The sequence below is a fragment of the Lepisma saccharinum genome, chromosome 16 (assembly GCF_977018435.1).
Source record: "Lepisma saccharinum chromosome 16, izLepSacc3.1, whole genome shotgun sequence".
NCBI classification, from domain to species: domain Eukaryota; kingdom Metazoa; phylum Arthropoda; class Insecta; order Zygentoma; family Lepismatidae; genus Lepisma; species Lepisma saccharinum.
In genome coordinates this window covers 58,276,850-58,291,587 of record NC_139244.1, presented here as the reverse complement: position 1 = coordinate 58,291,587, position 14,738 = coordinate 58,276,850, and the positions used below count along the sequence as shown (strand labels likewise).

The 14,738-nt window shown below is 36.5% G+C and overlaps 1 protein-coding gene across 2 annotated transcripts in view; it reads left to right on the top strand.

The window, feature by feature from the left end:
* Nucleotides 1–9,300, top strand: part of LOC146000102 (EEF1A lysine methyltransferase 1-like) — a 38,851-nt gene extending 29,551 nt beyond the window's left edge. For both annotated transcript variants that reach the window (XM_083137443.1, XM_083137442.1), the window contains 3 exons: nt 155–305; nt 5,868–6,077; nt 9,159–9,300. In XM_083137443.1, the coding sequence (XP_082993569.1) occupies nt 155–305; nt 5,868–6,077; nt 9,159–9,289 (492 nt within the window). In that variant the 3' untranslated portion in view covers nt 9,290–9,300. The remainder of the gene's footprint in view (nt 1–154; nt 306–5,867; nt 6,078–9,158) is intronic.
* Nucleotides 9,301–14,738: the final 5,438 nt, after the last annotated feature.

The window sequence follows — 14,738 nt, the reverse complement described above, 5'->3', positions numbered from 1 at the left end:
ATCATGGTCCTAGAGTAGCCACCCTGTACTTTCAGTAACTTACAAAACCTATGAATATCACAGTACATGTTAATATCTGATGTTTGAATAGTATTTTTGAAGTGTTAAAGTACTGTACACTTGTGAAAAACAAAATATCTCCTGTTTCTTGCAGCAACTGAGCCAGTTCTGGTATGATGACAACACTGCCGAGGCCCTTGCAAAGGAAGCAATCAGAGTAGCCGGTCCTGGAGGAAGAATTGCCCTTGTATCATGTCCCACAATTTACAAGAAACTAAAGCCCATGCAACCAGAAGATTCTCAAGGTATTAATCAGCTCAATACATGCGTAATTAGGGCACTGTTTTTCCTGTTTCAGTGTAAGGGAGACTAAAGCAATACGTGACACAGAATTGATTTGGTTTATTTTACTTTGCTTTTCTGCCACTTTTGGCTAAGCTCAAATATGAGTGTTCATTAATCAATTTCATCACTCATTTCCATCTTCACAAATTAGCCAAAAGTGGCACAAAAAGTGAAGTAAAATAAAGCAAATCAATCAATCTTCTGTATTTCTCAGGAACTCCCATATTAGAGCTATTTTTTTTTTTTTTTGGTATTCCAGCTCCCATATTGACATTCTATTTCTCCCGTGAAATTTAATTCATTCCGATACAAGTTTGGGGAGAGACAACTTCAAGTCAGCTGTATAAGATCTTGCACGTTTATCGTTAAGCGGGTGAAAGTGACGTCACATGTTCCTGTTGTTGATTAATACTAGATGTTTAGTTTTGCAGCAGCAGTAAATATATGTAGATTAGGACTAAGAAACATGCAAAGTTGTAAATTTTTATTCTGCTGATCTCTATATTATATGAAATTTAAATTAATTCTTTTATTTAATACTATTCATTCCATGAAAATCTTATAGAGTGACACAACTCCACTAAAAATGAGCAAAATTTGCCACTACTAAATCTATAAATTTAATGCTGAATGTTTGAAATCACCCTGAAATTCATGGCCGAAAGATGGTCACTCTAAGTGTCACTTGTCACTTGAAAACTAACCTATTGAATGCAGGCTTATGCAGCATGTTGCTGCAGTCTGTAACTCTGTCATTGATTGGTTCATTCTTAAGCAACATGTGCCACTTGTATGTTGGTATGAAATCTCTGTAACATGAACTTTTGAATTATTATTGTGTCAACAGAGTTAAGAGGATTGAATTATCATCCCACACAAACATCCATAACAAATAACAGCAAACTTTGTTGTCCAAATATGGTTAGCATCCAACTTAAAATGTAGGATCTGAATGTGAGTTAAAGTTCCAGTCAGATCATGGATACTTGATTCTTGAGTGTGTGTGTGTGTTGAGGATGTGAACGAGTAATTTGTAGAAGCATGCATATTTCATTTTTGACGGAAACATGAAATTTAAAATAACACAGTGTAATGTTCATTTTTCCTGTTTTTCAAAGGTGTGAGGTGCATTTTCCTAACCATGTTTTGTCATGAAATGATGCAAAATGTGAAATAAGCCCTTAAATATGAAATTTAGAGGTTTTTTTTTTATAAAGTCCGGATTATCCTGTGAGTTATGCAAATCACAGAAAATTTATTAACTGTGCTGTTAATACTTGAGAAGTGAAAATGGACTTCTTTATACAGGAATAAATTTAACACTATGATCACTATGTAAATGCGCTATTAGAAAGGAAATGTTCATTTTGTGTAATAAGTATACTTTTCAAATCAAATTTTGGATTTTTTTCACCATTTTAACACCGAAATGGCACTTAATATACCACGTTTAATTCTGAAATGTACCCACAATCTCGATCTTTTATTCACCATAAATAAGTGGCTCTAGTAATTTATGACAGCTGGTAAATTACTTTTGTGTTGATTCAACCATAATATTAAATCAGAATTTGCTGCTTTGTGGCTGAGCATTTAAAGTAGTTAACTTTCAATCTGGCCACTGAAGTTCTTTGGTTCGAGTTCCAGTCGGGGCATGGGTGTTCTATCAACTCTTCATCGTTATGATTAACCAGAAGTGGCTCTAAATAGCAAAAATATAAAGTGAATCAGAATTTGCCAAGGCCAAGAATGAATTTGTTACACAGTTGCCTGGTTGACTGGCATTTTGTGTGAGATAATATAAAACCTTGACATCGCGTGATGAATAACTAAAACGTTTTCCCTAAATTAATTGATTGATTTGGTGTTTAAGTCCACTTTATGCACAGTAAGGCTAATCGGTACTGGACCTACGGTTTAAAGGAAGATCTGAACCACTATGTACCTCCACCGGGTAATAAACCTGGGATCCCTTGATTACAAGGCAATGACCAGTGGTGAAGATATAGTACAAGCAATGCAATATTACATAATATACTTAATGTTGAGTGCCCTATTTAGTTCCTATTGTACTCAATTTCGTGAAATTTTACGGCCACAAAAACTCAGCAGCTCGTTGGCAAGCAGCAAGCCCTCTGCTTGCAGCCACCGCGTGGGAAACTTAATGCTCCTGAAATATATGGCAAAGGGTAGATGCTGGTGAAGATACAGTCCCCAAACCACTAATAATTGATTGATTTGGTGTTTAAGTCCACTTTATGCACAGTAAGGCTAATCGGTACTGGACCTACGGTTTAAAGGAAGATCTGAACCACTATGTACCTCCACCGGGTAATAAACCTGGGATCCCTTGATTACAAGGCAACGACCAGTGGTGAAGATATAGTACAAGCAATGCAATATTACATAATATACTTAATGTTGAGTGCCCTATTTAGTTCCTATTGTACTCAATTTCGTGAAATTTCACGGCCACAAAAACTCAGCAGCTCGTTGGCAAGCAGCAAGCCCTCTGCTTGCAGCCACCGCGTGGGAAACTTAATGCTCCTGAAATATATGGCAAAGGGTAGATGCTGGTGAAGATACAGTCCCCAAACCACTAATAAAAGCTCTGCCTTTTGATTCTTGAAAACAGCCGAGCCAAGCAGAAAGCACACACTGCTAGCAGAAAGCATATAAGTGTTAACACAATCTCGAAGATGAATATTTGCTTTATTATAAACAAAGAATTATTGAAATAAATTATTATAACTGTTACAAATTCCATGTAGACACACTTTAAAGCATTGCTTTAAGTTACACGATTTGTAAAATGTGTCAATAATATCGACGATCAGGTTTTTTCTTTAAAAGAAAAAAAAGACAAACATGTCCTCAGCATTGAAGAGTGCTGGACTCTGTAGAACAGCTGGCTGTTGTCCACCTCATGCATCAGACGTCTCAAATTACGCCAGAGGTGACAACTACCAAATAATTTACATGATATTTATCGTGAGTTTCCACACAAACAAATTCAATAAACTGATGTTTTTTCGATAAAACTTATGTAAAGAAATCAATGAAACTCTCTTCTGTAAAGTAAAGTAAAGGAAAAGTAAAGTACTCCCCTGTGCTTAGCACCATGCCATGAAGGCGTATAGGGGGTGTAGGGTAACGCCCCACACTTTCTTGATCCGGTCATGAGTGGGGGTGATGTGATCAGCATCATGCCCCTGACTGCCTTTACCCCCCCAAGGTTTCCCCCAGGTACCCATGTCATTCGACGCTGGGTGGGTGCCGGGGCTGCTTCTGAGACCTTCAAATGGTAAAAATGTTAACTCCTAAATGCTATTAAACTCAAAATACTATTTTTATTAATATGATACATTATTAAAGAAAGAACCAGCGCATTTTCTTCCTGTTGTAATTACCTATTATTCCAAAGCTTAATTAATTTTAAGCTTCAAGTCAGTTATTTTACTCTCCCATGAACAGTAATATTTACAACGAGGTTGGTATTACTTTTCTGTTAGTTTCGGAGCTTTTCGGGACATTTTGCATTTGTGTGAGAAGAACAAGTGGTTGAAGTGAGTGTTCTCTTTTGTTTGGTGTGTTGTGAATTTACCAAAACAAACATGGATATTTTAAATTGTGTACGGGAAGCTGTAAGTAATAGCTAGTATTTTATTATTTTTATTTTCAATAACGTGACCAAGAATTTTGAACTAAGAAGTATGATCGTTGAGAGAGGAATTGAGGAATATATTATTATTATTTAAAATAATAATAAAATTCTTTCCTAGAAAACTAGGACAATGGGCTGTATAATTTATTAACCCTCCCCCCACCCCTTTTTGGAGTACTGCATCGCTCGCCTTCTTCTTTAGACCAAGCTTCGCCATTGACGATGACGCTACCACTGTGCCATCGTTAGGCCCTCTAAAGTCATTTTTTCACAATATATCATGCTTCAGTTATTCTTGCAATAGATGTTGGGCTACGAGGCGTGTCTTGACATGCTCCCTTATATTGTTGAAGATCTTCTGGATAGCCAGTGAGATCTGTTCAATATGGATGGGGATTGTACATTCAGCTCATCAATTGTTTGTGGATTGTTTTTGTAGACTTTTGTCTAACAACTTTCCAACACAGCCAGTGTCTCGACATGTTAAAATACATTGGAAACCCAATTTTATGTTGTCTCACTAAATAATACATTCAGCCATAAAAGTCCTGGCAAAAAATGTTTGCATCAATCTTATGTGTGCCAAAAATACCATTTCGTATGTTATATGTTTCCTCAACTAGGCTGACATCATAACATTGGGCAGAAGGCTGTTGGCCTCCTGACTTCTCCCTCCCCTTAACTGTTCCTTGCTTTTACAGTACCTTCACTCACCAAGCAACCTGGAAATTCCTGCGCGAGGCTTTTATGCAAGAGGTAGAAGAGAAAAGGCAAGGTGGTGCAAAAGTTGCATTTGCAACAACTCTCTAGACCACCAGGAAGGGAAATAAAAGGAACCTCAAACCCAGTACTGTAATCCCACAAACTTTTCACAGGGTGTACGCTATGTTTTGTGAAACGTTAAGTGGAGACCATGCTTCCATTAACTTTGGATTATGTTTCTATTAAATATATGGATGAAATCATTTAAGTTCTGCAAAAAAAATATCATTGATGTTAGAATATTATAATGAATAAAAGCTACTTTGATTTCAGTTTGTACATTGGTTGCTCAACTTCTTTTAGAAATAGTATGTCTCTTTCTCACTTTCTTGAATGTCTGCATAACTGTAGATTCACTATAAGAAAAATATAAAGAAAAGCTTACAATTGATTCTCTGCTGAAATATGTTTTGGTCCCATTTTAAAGGCCTTCTTCAGGCTTCCCAAAAAAAAAAAAAAAAGCCAGGCTTCAACTTTCGTATTTTGTTAACATTTTTGCCTATTAACTGTTTTTGTAACATTTTAAACTTTTCAAAAAGCCCAAAGAAAGCCTTGGAAATATGGCCAAGATGGATTACAAGTAATGACTTGTAAGTACTTTTTATGTGTCACAATCTCACGTTGAAAATATGCATAAATATGCCCTTGAACCTATTTTACTACTTCACTTGTATGTGCATTCTTATCCTAACTTTGTGATTGGCAGTTAAGACCGATGTGTTGGGGCAAGAAAGCTGCAGTCACAATCTGAGACTGGGAAGCACAAGTCCGTGCATAATAGTGGATACTTTATTAATTTGAAAAATGAAGTTGCCGAGTTTGATATACAGTAGAACCTCGATTTTACATTTTTCAAGGGACCAAGCTGAATAAACTTAAAATGTGGGAAAATGTAAAATGGAGGAAAATTTTATAACATTTTGATATGTTGGGACCATCAAGATTGAATGTATAATGCGAGAAAATGTAAAATCTGGGAAGATAAAATCAGGGTTCCCCTGTATTGAACAAAATATTTTTGAATTGTAAGTTGCTAAAAATAATTATGATTCAAAATATGATTTCCTATGTGATTTTTGTTTTCTATTTTGTGTAGTTCATCTTTTGGAATATGATCGAAGATTTGCTGCGTACGGAGGTGATTTTGTGTTCTATGACTACAACTCACCTTTAGACATTCCACAGGACTTTTCTGGAAGCTTTGATGTGGTGATCGTTGATCCTCCATTTCTCTCAGAAGAGTGCTTCACAAAGGTCTCTGTCACAGTGAAGTTCATGGCAAAAGACAAGATTATTGTTTGTACAGGTTAGTGAGGTTCCTATAATACATTAATCGGTACTTATTGGTATCAGCTCAAATAATCTCTTTAGTCACCAGGTCTCTGCTTCTAATCATATTTTTAAGTTCTGTCACTATGTATCGCTGTGTTTATTCTATATTTTGGTGGGTCGCGAAGTCGGGCTTGAAAATGTATTTACTTTGTCTTAAAAACCTACTACATTTAAATTAGTAAGATATATTCTTTTAACAATTTAAATCAACCCGTGTTGTATGTAGTCTAAACTCAGAATTTCTGTTATATGTGCTCTGTCATTGTTTTTTACCGGCATTTCTCTGATGTTTAACTCAAGGGAATTGGATATCTGTTTTCATTTCAGTCACAGCAATGAGTTCTTAATATTATCTGTGTGTCGACTTAAGGTGTCGCTTGATATTTCCGACCGACCGACCGCGCGCGCGCGCACGTGTGTGTGTGTGTGTGTGTGCGTGCGTGCGCGATGCCGAGAGATGTCAACTGTCATCATTTCACATTGCTATAGAGAGTGCTTGGATTGCAAAGCTATGAAGAAATGGATTGCTGCGGTTTTAAGAGTTCACTGGATTTTTTTTCACAGTTAGCCTTTTAAATTATATATTTACTTTTCTAGAATGAAGTATGTGTAATTTGTTTAAGCAAGCATAAAACAGGGCTTCTTAAAGTACTCAATGTTACCAAAAATATGATCATAAACTGGATGCAAAGCCCTACAAGTAATTCTGCCACTTCCATGCTTATGGGTCCCATGAAGTGTAATATACTTTAAGGTGGGTCCCAGACTGAAAAAGGTTGAGAACCATTGATTTAGATGTTTGGTTAAAAAAACCAACACACATGAATTACATTCATATATTCATCACAATAACAAAATGCCAGAATTTCAGATTCAAATTCACTCAGATCGGAGAAATTATCTGCAGTTTTACGAATAAATGGCATGCCTATATTGGCTGATACCAATAGAGTACAAAGTTCCAATTAATCGGCACCCATCACAAACAAATAGAGTTTATGAGACAGTGGAAAATTTTCCATTTTGTTATCTACTTTGTGTGTTTAAAGATATCTGGTTTATGAAATAATTTTCTAATATCAACTTTTTTTAAAATACAGAACTCATCAGACTTGATCTAATTCATTAAAGTATATGAATCATTTAGGGTCTTCATTAACTATTTGCTATTTTATGACGGGAAAAAAGCTGGGGAAAGTTTGTTTAAAGTCCACTGTATGCTCAGGTAAGCTAATCAGAAATTGACCCACAGTTTAAAGTGTGATCCAAACCACTGTGCAATTTGCCTCCACTTCGAATGAAACCCAGGACTCCTTGATTTCAAGGCAGGCTCTATTTTATGCAACATTAGTGCAGTATCATCCCTTACCATGGCTGTGCAGTCCAAGGCATCAGGCTTGGATCTCGTGGTATGGGATGCATGCTGGTTTGAGTGGGCTAACCTGGTGGGTTAAGGTTGGAGAAGCATGGTGCTGATCAGATCACCTCCAAAATGGCGTAAATCGAGAATATGTGGGCCCTACCCCCACACCCCTAAATATGCCTTCATGGCATGGTGAACTTTGGGACCGGTGACCTCTCACCATCGTGGGGAAATTAGGGAGCTACAAATGAGTAGCGTAACCTGGTCATGGAAACCTACAACAATGACTGGGGGTTTGTCATGCTGACCACACGTAATCCCATAACTGGTTGGTTGATCTTCCACCTTCCGACAGTCGGTGGGTAGGCCTTGGTCCTCAAGGGTCTATGAGTTGTTGTTATTATCATAATCGTTATGATTACAATATCAGCATGTTTTTGGTGTCGGTAACTTTTATATCACTACATCATCTGTAAGAATTTTGTGTAGGCCCATGTTTATTACAATTATTTTATATTAGAATGCCTTCCACATACCTGCATATTAGAATTGCATAACTAATGCCTTGTGACACACAATATAACTATGATATATGAACTTGTGTTGAAATATTTAAAAACAAATATAAGAGTTCATTATTGCATACAGTATGCACTTATTATATTAAAGTAACTGTTTATTTGGGTATAAATATTAATAAACATTGTAAATTTAGAAGTTGAACTTCATATATTTTCGTAAAATTTCAAAAGTAGCATTCAGATTGCTCAGGAATTTAAAAAATGGGAAAATATAACAAACATTAGATACCCCCTAGTAAATTTCATAGAGGTTGGCAAGTTTAATTGCTATGTACTAAAACAGTTATTTTCTTGTAGTTTACGATTATTAAAAGCATAATAATTCTACAATGCAAACAATGCGTACATACAAGAAAAACTAAAACAGTTGTGTTTATGATTTAGGAAATGAATAACATGGTAGCAAATTAATCTACCAGAACAAAGTACTTACTTATCTGCAAAACTGATTTATCAAAGTTCTTTTAATTTCATTGGCCACTGCTACCATCCATTAGGAAACATGTTTTGGCCAAGCAGTAGCCTCCAAAATTAATATGAATAAGTAATTACTGGATTCCAGCACATTAAAACAATTGTAGTTACCAAAATGAATGGAAATTTTAAATATAACAACTAGATACGTGAAATACAGGGTGTTCCATTTACAACGCAACCCGGAGTTGGGAATAGTACAACTTTTGAACCGGAAGCAGTACACATATAATACTTATACCAAATTGAAGCCTTGTTCATGCATATATTTTTAAACCGGGGAACAATGATTGGATTTCAATAGTGTCCGTGCAGTGTTGCCAGATGTAACGGGAAGTGTAAATGAAATTTTTTTACAAAGCATGAAAAATGGCACATAACACACACGTACGGACATGCCATCGGTAATTTTCAATTTGTTTAGGTGGATTAGCTCAGCACCAGTAGCTTGTCTGGAAAGTTAAGCTAAATTTACACAGATCCAAGTTGTAGAGACCAGATATTAGCATGGTAGAACATAGGCACAGAATATCAAAGACAAATATTTAATAATTAGAAGAGACATGTCGTGTCATTTATTATGATGCCTCTTTTGTTGTCTAATGCAATGTTTTAATTTCACTCTTTTTCTGTGCAGGTGCAGTTATGGAAGACTTAGTGAAGAAATCACTTGATGTAAGATTGTGTAATTTTGAGCCAAAGCATAAAAATAATCTTGCAAATGAATTCAGGTGTTTTGCAAATTATGATTTGGATTCTTTTATATAATAAAATGTATTTGAAATAGTCATTGTTATTTTTCCATAACAACCTTTGGCTTGTTTTTTTTAAAAAAAAATGAATTTACAAAATGGAGGAAAGTGAAACTTCGTTCTAATTTCCACCTCTGTTATTCTTTCAACTGGCCTCACTCTGTACATATAAGTGCAGTTTCACAATTGTATGTAGCGTTAGTATCGGTTGTTCACTCCAATGTAGGCACTTTTGGTGACATCCAAAATGCTGCAACTCCTGCTACTGTGAAATATCTCAAGGGTGACACCTGCAATTGCAAGTCTGATGTGGCCACATCCAACCAAAGTATAATCTACCTCATGTCATTGTTGTGTGACAAAAAACAATGGGATAACGACAGGTTATCTTGAAAGCCATGCGAAGCATGCCCATAACTGTGGCATGTATTGTACACACTTAGCAGCAGTCAGGAAATGCTGCATAGAAATTAGAAAAATGTGGCGCTACTGAAACATACTGTCTGAAATCAGGGTAACTAGTTTGGAATGTCCTGTATATTGAACTTAGACACATCAAGGTGAAAGAGATGGAAATGGCTGACTCAATAGAAAATAAAAATTACATGGTGGTGTCACATTCTCATTGCTAAAAGGTAACATCACAGCCAGACTGCCTTTCATCTACATATGGAGGGTGTACACCCGGCCGCAAATGTAATGGTAGAAAAAAAAATTGCACAGCCGAAAATAAGTTGGCAATGCTGCGCACACCGAGGCATTCGTGATAAGATGCATGAGGAGCCTCAAGCAAAGTTTTCTCAACGCACAACTTCAGTACCGAAGGTCATGCCACATGTCGATTGGCAACTTTCGGGAGCATGTTGTCTGTCTACACAGTTCTCCCCAAATGCCTGTTTGAGAATGATTTTGTGTTCACGTTTTCTCTTTCGAACGTAGTTCTGACATTGCAGTAATCTTACATTATTTTTGGTTCTTATTTTGCTTTGCTTATACCATGACATGATTATAATTTATCGCAACTATGAGGATGGATGATAATTAAATTAAATTGATAAAGAAACAGTACAGAGATAGAACTCCATGCCGAGACCAGGACTCTAACTCTGAAGCAAGAGCGGGGAAGTTTAGTCACATTATTCCAACTCTCGGACACGAGTTAGCTTATAATTAGATGTAATTGCTAAGGATTATTTTCTCTTATATTTATGCGTAATAGCTGTTTCTGGACACTTGATTTATGGGTGGTATTAGAGCGAAAATTAGTTCTTCAGGGACAATCCTCTTTTTGTTTGACTTGCGCTAGGGGGAGGCACATCTCGTTTATAACAAACAATCATAGCATCAATTGAAGTGGGATGTGCAAACCACTATTTTTATTATACGTACGGAGATCAGTTGGATATGTCAATTGTGACATGCAAGTTTCATTTTCTCATTATATCTAAATTGTATCCTAATTAATAATCTCGAAACAACGCAAAATGTTTCCTGATTTACGCAAATTCATAATGATTAAACTAAACAGGACCTACATTTTTTAAATGTTAAATCTGGGTGATAGATTTTGTGCCTCAACAGGAAACTAAAATATACATACAATACTCATTCACTACTCAGCGGCAGTTGTAAATAAGCTAAACTTGAAATGAAGAGGTAATATTCATATTCATGATAAGAGAGAGTGGTAGGAAGTGCAGTAGGTAAACCAAATGTGTAAGTTTCTACTGTATGTGAAAATTTTCGACCTCCGTGGAGGTATGGTTAGCACAGCGCAGTACGACGACAGAGATTCCGGGTTCGAATACCAGTCTGGGCATTGTTTCTTGTTTGTCCATCTATCATATCATCATCACTCATCTTCATCGTCGTGATTTCTCAAAAGTGGCATAAAAACGACACTAAATACCAAAAATTAAAATCTATTTGAAAATTAGAAGCTCCTTTCAACACGTCCATTATCCGGAGATCCTGCAGCAATGCAATTTACGATCAGTAACTAACTCCCACAAATTTTGTGCATACATAGGCAAATCGGGACGAGAACTACAGTTTGAAGTGGAATCCGAAACATTATGTGCCTCGACCGGGCATCGAACATTGAAATCGTTGATTGCAATGAGGTGACGTTTTGACTGCGCCATCGTGGAGGCTCTCTTTAATCAGTTACATCTGCATACATTAGCGCAAATTAATTTCAAACATATTTCGCACATTCAATAGAATTCATTATTACCACAGACGGGAAATTAGTTTCAGGGAAAATCGGAAATACGAGAAATATCTGTCGCTCTTTTCGTGTTGCTATTGCTTATAAAATAAGAAGCATTTCATATCCCTGTCACAGTCTATTGTCGCTATTGACTGAAGAAACAACAATGCTTTAAACTCGGAAACCGACACCGCAGGTTCTTTTTCTGTCATTTCAAGTCACTGTTCTACCACTCTCGGTTAATCGTGATGATAAAGATTAAAGATGTGATAGATGGAAGTGGAATGAAGATAATGACATCCATATTTTCTGGTCCAGGTTCTACCTCCCAACTTCGAAGCGCGTGCGCTAACCAATTAGCCACGGGGTTGGCCATTTCATGCTGACCAAATCCACACACCAACTTGTTATGGCATTCGTATTGCAGATTGGACTTGAGGATTAAAGATCGCCCATTTTCTGGTTCAACTCGAGGCAATTCAGGTGCCTTATCAAAGCTCCTTGGAGCATGAAGGGTTTCCAATTTATCATAGTCAAAGATCTGCGACAATATTATTACTACTACTACTAATAATAATAATTTGAATTGTTATTTCCATGCAGCATGGAGAAAAGCACAGCATTCCAAACACACGTGTCCTTCAGAGTGAATGCCTTCAAAATAAACACGAATTCCTGATAATAAAATATGAGGGCACCTTTGATTTATAAGAGAAAAATTTGTTTTGTATCTCAACCATATCAAATGTTCAATGCACATGTATTTTCTTTGTGTGTGTGTGGGGGGGGGGGTGAACAATGAGCAAGCATTAACTAAGGAAAGTTCTTCGATCGTTGTAAGTGGGTAATGTGTAGTTAAGCCGACAAGAATACACAGCCACCAGTCCACCTTCCCATTGTTTACACTGGCACGTTTAAATTTCTGATTTCTAACAACAATAACATTAACTATTGTAAAATGTTTTGTTGGTAAGAACAGCGAGACATTCCAGATGTGAATTGTTGGGGACATTTATGCAGGAACAAGAGCTAAAAAATTCCAACAAATTCCGGGAATCGAACCCTGATCGCCTGCGTGGTTGACAGACACCCTACCAACCAGACCATCACATCTCCTTGGATGAGTTCCATACTTTGATTATTTCAATTTATTTTAATATATTTTCTTGTTTTTGTGGATTTTCTTCACACTTAAAATATGTCACCTCGTTGACTAGACAATTATTTCGTATCAAAGAAACAAACGTGCTCCTAGAATTTGTAAGAATCGAATGACTAGAAATTAATTTCGTTCTTTGCTTTCATAAATACTATATTTATGTAGATCTCTACTACTTAATAATAGTAGTGGTATTAGTAGTATTATTTGTAGTAATTCAACTAATTAGTTAATAATAAGTATTATTAATTAATTACGATTATTATTATTTGATTACAGTTTAATAAAACAACGTGAATTTGGAAAAAGCTTTAGAAATAACACCTCCCTTGATGAAATCCTGGGTACGCTACTGCTTGCTTCCGAGTTCGAGTCCTGGTCTCGGCATGGAGTTCTATCTCTGTAGTGTTTCCTTATCAATTTAATCTAATTATCATCCACCCTCATAGTTGCGATAAATTGTAAATGTGTCATGGTAAAAGCAAAATAAAATAAGAACCAAAAATAATGTAAGATTACTGCAGTGTCAGATCTACGTTGGAGAGAGAAAACGTGAACACAATATTCATTTTCAAACAGGCATTTGTGGAGAACTGTGTAGACAGACAGCATGCTCCCGAAAGTTGCCAATCGACATGTGGCATGACCTTCGGTACTGAAGTTGTGCGTTGAGAAAACTTTGCTTGAGGCTCCTCAAGCGTCTTATCACGAACGTCTCGGTGCGCGCAGCATTGCCAACTTATTTTCGGCTGTGCAATTTTTTTTCTACCATTACATTTGCGGCCGGGTGTACCACGGCAGCATAATGTTTGAGTCAAGAGGGCTTTTATTCATTTATATTTAGACTTTTTACTCGAACATGAGTGTCAACAAACAGATGAACCAGTGAAACCACCACCACATGTGAAGCAATGTATCCTAGTATACAGGGTAATTCAAAATGAATGGTGCAAGTTTACACAGTTATTATGACATTACTATTAATGATAGAAAATCAGACAAAGCATCAATATAAAGAAGATCTCTGGAAGTTTTACTCTCAGGACTTGCATTATGATGATTCAACATGGGAACCACGTGTAATGCGGAAAAGATCAAAACTATAATCAAGTACTCGCTATGCATGAGACAGCAAGTACAATGGTTCCGAAGGCACTAACAATTTGCAGTTGTAACTTTGGCAAATCTTTCGGAAGGGTGAAACATATTACTACCGAAAAGCATGCAGAAATGTCTTTGCTCCATTGTGATTGAATCAGTTCTCGATAGCTCCAACACACAATACGCCTACTGGTCATTAGCCATTTTGCGATCCTGGTGGAGCATTGGCTAAGCAGAATAAGTTGGGAAAAAAACTTTCAGAGTTTGTCTGATTTTCTATCATAAATAGTAACATCATATAATAACTGTGTAAAGTTGCACCATTCATTTTGAATTACCCTGAAAAATCCAGTATATATGCATGAAACATTCCACATGCACAACCCATGTTATTTATATTTTCTTTCTTAGCCTTTCCAGCCAAGTGGTAGAGAAATTTTCAATGTATCTTGTGTCTCATCAACATCCTTTTCTGTTTAATTTAAAGTATGGTACAACATTACCAAATCTGAGTCAGGTTAGGCTCAATGAAGGCTGAACTTTGATTAGAAGGTACTGATCTCACTTTAACCCATTTTCTGCATCAGATCTATACATGGACTGTAAAAGTGGTCCTTTTTTGTGGAGCATCTGTATATAGATGGCATTTCAAAATTAACGGTGGTTGTATTGCGGAACGTCATTTTTTATAGACACAGCTTCTTGGTGTTTTTATTAGTCATTATGGGCAAACAATCCATTGTTGATGCTTTGTCGGTTCCTGAAAAATAATTTTTTGTAATATGGAAATAGTCGCAGTGGTATAGTCAGTAGGGTGTATGGCTGCCAAGCAGGAGACCCAGGTTTTATTCTCAGGGTGGGTGATCTAAGGTCTGATTTTTTTCTGGCCTTGTCCCCACATAAAGCAGCTCTGGGGTTCAAGCAGCCTCAAATCGATGGGTACCTGGAGGGTAAATTCAACCAGAGCATGGTGCTGATCATATCTCCAAAATG